This window comes from Topomyia yanbarensis, chromosome 3, assembly GCF_030247195.1.
Source record: "Topomyia yanbarensis strain Yona2022 chromosome 3, ASM3024719v1, whole genome shotgun sequence".
Lineage (NCBI taxonomy): Eukaryota > Metazoa > Arthropoda > Insecta > Diptera > Culicidae > Topomyia > Topomyia yanbarensis.
Genome location: NC_080672.1, coordinates 125,916,027 through 125,922,480, shown reverse-complemented (window position 1 = coordinate 125,922,480; position 6,454 = coordinate 125,916,027). Strand labels below are relative to the sequence as shown.

General features: G+C 44.3%; 1 protein-coding gene across 1 annotated transcript; it reads left to right on the top strand.

The window, feature by feature from the left end:
- Positions 1-340: 340 nt before the first annotated feature.
- On the top strand, positions 341-5,503 carry LOC131687200 (uncharacterized). The gene has a single exon (XM_058971252.1). The coding sequence runs from the start codon at positions 341-343 to the stop codon at positions 5,501-5,503; it is 5,163 nt and encodes a 1,720-aa protein (XP_058827235.1).
- Positions 5,504-6,454: the final 951 nt, after the last annotated feature.

The following is a 6,454-nucleotide window of genomic DNA, read 5'->3' as shown; positions in this document are numbered from 1 at the left end:
GTTACATAACTTCTCTTGCATCGGTTTGACGAAGGTTGTAGGCAATAACCCATGGAGATGTCAAACATGTGTACAAGCCACGACACAATCACAAGAACCTGCTATAGAATATTTTGCCAGCACAAGCATGCAACAGCAGTCGGCTGCGCCAGAGCGCGCACGATCAAGGTCCCACCATACAGCACAGCTGAGTAAAAACACCGTACGAAGTGATAGAACGTCGAGAAATCTAATACAACTGGAGCTGGAACAGTTGGAGGAAGAACGAGCTCTTCAAGAAGCAGAAGAGTTGTGAAAACGCGAATATATTAAGAAGAAATTCGCTTTAAGAAAAGAAATGATGAGTGAGGCTGGTTCGAGCTGCGTAAGCGACGACAGATCCCTAGAGAATGTTAGAAGCTGGTTAAATAAAACGAACCTGGAAACTGGAAAAGTAGATCAGGTAGCCCAAGAGGAAAATAGATCCGCAACAGAGCCCCGCTGGCATTTAGATGGATACGCTCCCAGCGCTAGTAATTCGCATTCACAATGTGAAGACGAACACGGCAAAACTCGATCTCCAACGACCGATCTACAGCTGGACTTGCCTTCACGAGCACAGTTAGCAGCGCGACAATCGGTTCCGAAAGAATTGCCTCAATTCTATGGTAATCCAGACGACTGGCCACTATTCTTCGCTACGTACACTCACACAACTCTGCTCTGTGGATATTCGAACGATGAAAATGTGTTTCGACTCTCTAAATGTTTAAAAGGCAGAGCCCTTGAAGCTGTGAAAGGCCAACTCATACATCCTAATAACGTCCCTGGAGTAATCAGAACACTCAAACTGCTATTCGGTCAGCCAGTAGCGATTGTACAGACAATGATCAGTAAAATAGCTGCATTTCCAGCCCTTCGTTCCGATAAGCTAGATCAGCTGATAGATTTTGCAATAGCAGTGGAGAATGTACGGTCGACAATAGAGGCTTGCGGACTACGAGATTATTTGTATAATGTGTCCCTTCTACATGAGCTAATTGAAAAGCTACCCGCGTCCATCAAATTGGATTGGGCAAAGCATCAGCAGACCTTGCCACGTACTACCCTCGCAGAGTTCTCGTCTTGGATCTACGCCCTCGCTGAGGCCGCAAGCACCGTTACCAAAATTGGAATAGGAGCCGGGAAATTTGGAAAGTCAAATGCGTTTGTCAACACACACTCAGAACCAAATGAATTTGAACAGCCGATAGAAAGCTCTTCTATGAAACACTTTGACGCTAATCATGCAACGTCCATCCAGCATGTGACGTGCATGGTTTGTAGAGGCGCGTGTAAATCGGCAGCGGATTGTAACCGTTTCTTTGAACTTACATACGACAGTAGGTGGGCCGTAGTTAAAGAGTACGGATATTGTAGGAAGTGTCTAAAACGTCACACCGAGGACTGTACGACCAAAAGGCGATGTGGGAAAAATGGATGTACATATAAACATCACGAGCTGTTGCACAACCCTTCCAAAAACAATGGAAGCACTGTAGTTGACAACGCCGTTCAGCCAGCCCAACCGGTTTCACACAACACTCATCGGTCTACATCGACATCTGTTCTATTTCGAATAGTGCCCGTTACATTGTATGGTACCAACAAAACAATAGACACGTACGCGCTTCTGGATGATGGCTCATCCCAGACACTTTTGGATCACGAACTTGTCGATCAGCTTCAATTGAATGGGGTGCATAACCCATTGTGGTTACAATGGACTGGAGGAACATGTCGCGTAGAAAACGACTCAATATCGGTTAATCTTCAAATATCTGAGAAAGGAAACACCAATCGATTGTTCAACATATCGGGAGCCAGAACTGTTGGCGCATTAAACCTACCTCGTCAGTCGCTTAACGCAGCCGAAATGAAACAGCAGTTCGATTATCTAAAAGAGTTGCCCCTTCCCTCATACCAGGATGCTCGTCCCAGAATACTGATTGGAGCAGATAACGCATTCCTTGGAAATACTTTAAAGAGTAGGGAGAGAAATCATCATGAACCAGTTGCTGTAAAAACCAGGCTCGGTTGGACCATCTACGGCGGATTTTCAACAAGCGGTAATCAAAGCGATATAGCACACGTAAGCCTGCATGTTTGCTCTTGTGACGAGTTGCAGCAAGCCATGAAAAACTACTTCTCGTTAGATAGTCTAGGTATTTCAAAACCACACAAAATACTGCTGTCTACTGAAGACGAACGGGCTACTTCGTTGTTACATTCATTGACCCGGTTTGAAGGTGGCAGTTATGAAACTGGTTTACTCTGGAAGTATGACAAAATTAAGCTTCCAGACAGCCGAGCACTAGCCTACCGAAGGTTACAATGTCTCGAATCACGGATGGCTAGAGACTCTAAATTAGCCGAAGCTATTCTGCTGAAAATAAATGATTATCAGCGATCTGGGTATATACGAAAATTATCCGATCAGGAACGTGATCATCGCCCCGACCGAGTATGGTATTTACCCATATTTCCAATAACGAACCCGAACAAACCAGGAAAAATACGCATTGTTTGGGACGCAGCAGCTACCGTTCGTGGAGTTTCATTGAACTCAGTTCTTTTGAAGGGACCAGATCAGTTGACATCGCTTGCAGACATCCTGTACCAATTTCGGCTGTACCGTATCGCCATCAGTGGGGACATACGCGAAATGTTCCATCAAGTGCGCATCAGGGAACAGGACCAACATTGCCAACGATTTCTTTGGCGAAACGGAGATAATAAAAGGGAACCAGATACCTTTGTCATGAAGGTTATGACCTTCGGAGCTTGCTGCTCACCGAGCAGCGCTCAATACGTCAAAAACGTTAATGCCCAACGCTTCTCCGGTCAATTTCCACGAGCAGTCGATGCAATCATTCGCAAGCACTACGTGGATGACCTTCTTGTGAGTGTGGAAAGCACTGAGGAAGCTATCCAATTGGCCAAGGATATCCGTCGCATTCATGCACAGGGCGGTTTCGAAATTAGAAACTGGCTCTCAAATTCAGTTCCAGTTCTTCAGGAATTGAAGCAGCGCCCGACTGAGGAAAAAGATCTCAATTTCTCAGAAGAGCTTACGACGGAGAAAATTCTCGGGTTATGGTGGAACACCTCCACCGACCGTTTGACTTTCAAGGTAAATTGGAGTCGGTACGACGCTTCCTTGATGGATGGATCTAGGGTCCCAACCAAACGTGAACTTTTGAGCATCTTAATGTCTATATTCGACCCTATTGGATTGGTAGCACATTTTTTAGCCTATTTGAAAGTGCTACTCCAAGACGTATGGCGCTCAGGTGTGAGCTGGGATGAACCCATAAAGCAAAGCGAGTTTAAAAAATGGAACTGGTGGCGACAAGCTCTTCCCGGAGTAGAGACAGTCTCTGTGAGTCGGTGTTATCGGCAACTTACATCAGCTAACTCCCAGACCAAGGTGCAACTACATACCTTCGTTGACGCCAGCGAGACAAGTTTTGCCGCTGTCGTATACCTTCGCTTCGAAGAGAACAATTATGTCGAATGTGTTCTAGTGGGGGCAAAAACACGAGTCGCTCCGCTTAAATATGTCTCGATCCCTCGTCTAGAACTGCAGGCCGCAGTCATTGGGGCGCGTTTGGCGACAAGCATCGAGAATGCACTTTCCATTAAGATTCACCAGAGATATTTTTGGAGTGATTCACGAGATGTCCTGTGTTGGCTGGCGTCTGACCATCGCCGCTATAGTCAATTTGTAGCTTGTCGTGTGAGCGAGATATTGGAAATTACAGAGCCAACCGACTGGAACTGGATTCCCACCAAGGACAACGTTGCAGATGAAGGTACGAAGTGGGAACGTCCACCAAACTTCTCAATATCCAGTAGATGGTTCAGTGCCCCATGCTTCATAAAAGAACCAGCAGAATTATGGGTACAACAACGAGTAACTGTTGAAACTACAAACGAGGAACTTCGGGCAAGTGTACTCATCCACAACGTTTTTGAGCCCGTCATTATAATGGAAAATTTCTCAAAATGGGGCCGACTTGTTAGGTTCACTGCGTGCGTACTTCATTTTCCCAGAAATGCTAAGCTAAAACAGGCAGAGCTGCCCAGAAATTCAGGACCATACCTAAAGACAGAGCTCATTGCCGCCGAAACAATCCTTTTCAAGCTAACTCAGTACAGTGCGTACGCCGATGAAATAGAGCTAGTCAAAGAAGCTATCCGATCGAAAACGTTCTACCAGCTTCCTAAAGACAGTGCTTTGTACAGGTTCACCCCACAGATTGATGAAGACGGCCTACTACGACTACGTACCCGTATCCAAAAATGTGAATACACAACCGCAGATGCCAAGAATCCTATCATCCTCCCCAGAAATCACCACACCACACGGCTAGTAATTCAAAGCTATCATGATCGATTCCATCACAGGAACCATAGCACCATAATCAACGAACTGAAACAAAAATTCCACATCCCACGTATTAGAATCGCCTACAATTCCGTTCGTAGAGACTGTCAACGATGTAAGAATGAACGAGTCCAACCAATTCCACCTGCTATGGGAGATTTGCCTACGGCCAGGCTTGCTGCATACACGCGACCATTCTCGTTTGTAGGAATCGACTATTTCGGACCTATGTCCGTCGTAGTAGGGAAACGTGTCGAAAAGCGTTGGGGTGTATTAATTACGTGCTTGACTACTCGTGCCATACATTTGGAAATAGCTCACAGTCTAAGCACGAATTCCTGTATACTCGCTATAAAAAACTTCATAGCGAGACGAGGAGTTCCTATTGAAGTGCACAGTGACCGAGGAACTAACTTCCTGGGTACGGAACGCGAACTACGAGAATCATTAGCAGCAGTCGATGAAAATATGCTTATGAGGGAATTTGCAAGTAGTCAAACTGAATGGAAGTTCATCCCTCCGGCCTCGCCCCATATGGGAGGATGCTGGGAGCGACTGGTTCAATCAGTTAAACGAAACCTGTATGCTTTGAAACCTCAAAGACTACCAACCGACGAAGTTTTCCGTAATATGCTAGCCGAAATAGAAAATACCGTCAACTCTCGTCCACTTACCCACGTGCCTATCGAGGATGATAACGCTCCAGCTCTAACGCCGAACCATTTTATTTTGGGTTCTTCCAATGGTTCAAAACCAGATACAACATGTGATGATAGTGGTACCGCCCTTAGAAAAGCATGGCATAGTTCACAAGTACTGGCAAATATCTTTTGGAAAAATTGGGTGAAGGACTACTTGCCGGAAATAACAAGACGTAGTAAATGGTTCTACAATATTAAACCCATTCAGGTAGATGATGTTGTACTAATAGCGGACCCAAAAGCTCCTAGAAACTGCTGGCCAAAAGGAAGAATCATCTCAGTGAACAAAAGTGCGGACGGACAAGTACGTTGGGCGACAGTACAAACAGCACACGGCGTGTACGAGAGGCCGGCAGTTAAGCTGGCCATTCTAGATGTTCGGTGCAATGACTAGTAAGCCGGAAATGCAAACATTCGGCGTACGGGGGGGAGTGTTGTGCGACCCCTCAATTCGCACGCACCTTCACATTGATCATCCTGGTGAGGATCGATACTGCAGGCGATATAGATTGACAGCGAACAAAAACGATTGGAGCGAAAGAGTGAAGATCACGTGGAAGACTTTCTATTTCTATTTCGTGGAAGACGTTTCGATTATATTGAATTTAATCATCCAGTGAATTTTGAATTATTCTAAATCTTAAAACTAAATATTACATGCTAGGTATTTACACTTATACTTAAAACTACGAAAATATCTTAAATTATCTTATTTAGCCTAGGATAACCTAAAATTTACTTCACTGGGAAAACCTTATTGAATTGTTTTGGACTGAATGCACTAAATGTAAGAATTATTATGCTATTTGAATTATCCCTAACAAAATATTTTTTAGGGTTTTGTAACCGATTATCAATAAAGGTTCACTGATCCAGAAACAACACCATTCAGTTCAGTTACGTGTGTAACAAGACCAATAGAAATAGGAGTTCCCAAGGCAGTAATATTGGGCCACTGTTATTTTTATTGTATATCAATGAGGTAGACTCGGGTTAAAAGGGACTCCTCGTCTTTTCGCTGATGACACAGCATTGTTCTACCCGAACAACAACTGCCTGGATATTGTACGCGATATTGAATCGGATTTAAAATTACTAACGACGTATTTCAACGAAAACCTTCTTTCCTTGAACCTATCAAAAACTAAATATATGCTGTTTCGTTCATCTAGAAGAGCTATAGGCGTGCATCAAGACCTAAGAATGGGACAGTCTGTAATTCAGGAAACTAACTGCTTCAAATATTTAGGACTTTACTTAGTCCCCACACTCTCCTGGATTGAGCATATAACATCTATAGAGAGAAAAGTTACATCGTTATGTGGGGCTATGCGTAAAGTATGCT

Bases quoted from the DNA above. Each gene is read 5' to 3' on its own strand.
- LOC131687200 (XM_058971252.1), top strand. From the start codon at position 341: ATGAGTGAGGCTGGTTCGAGCTGCGTAAGCGACGACAGATCCCTAGAG.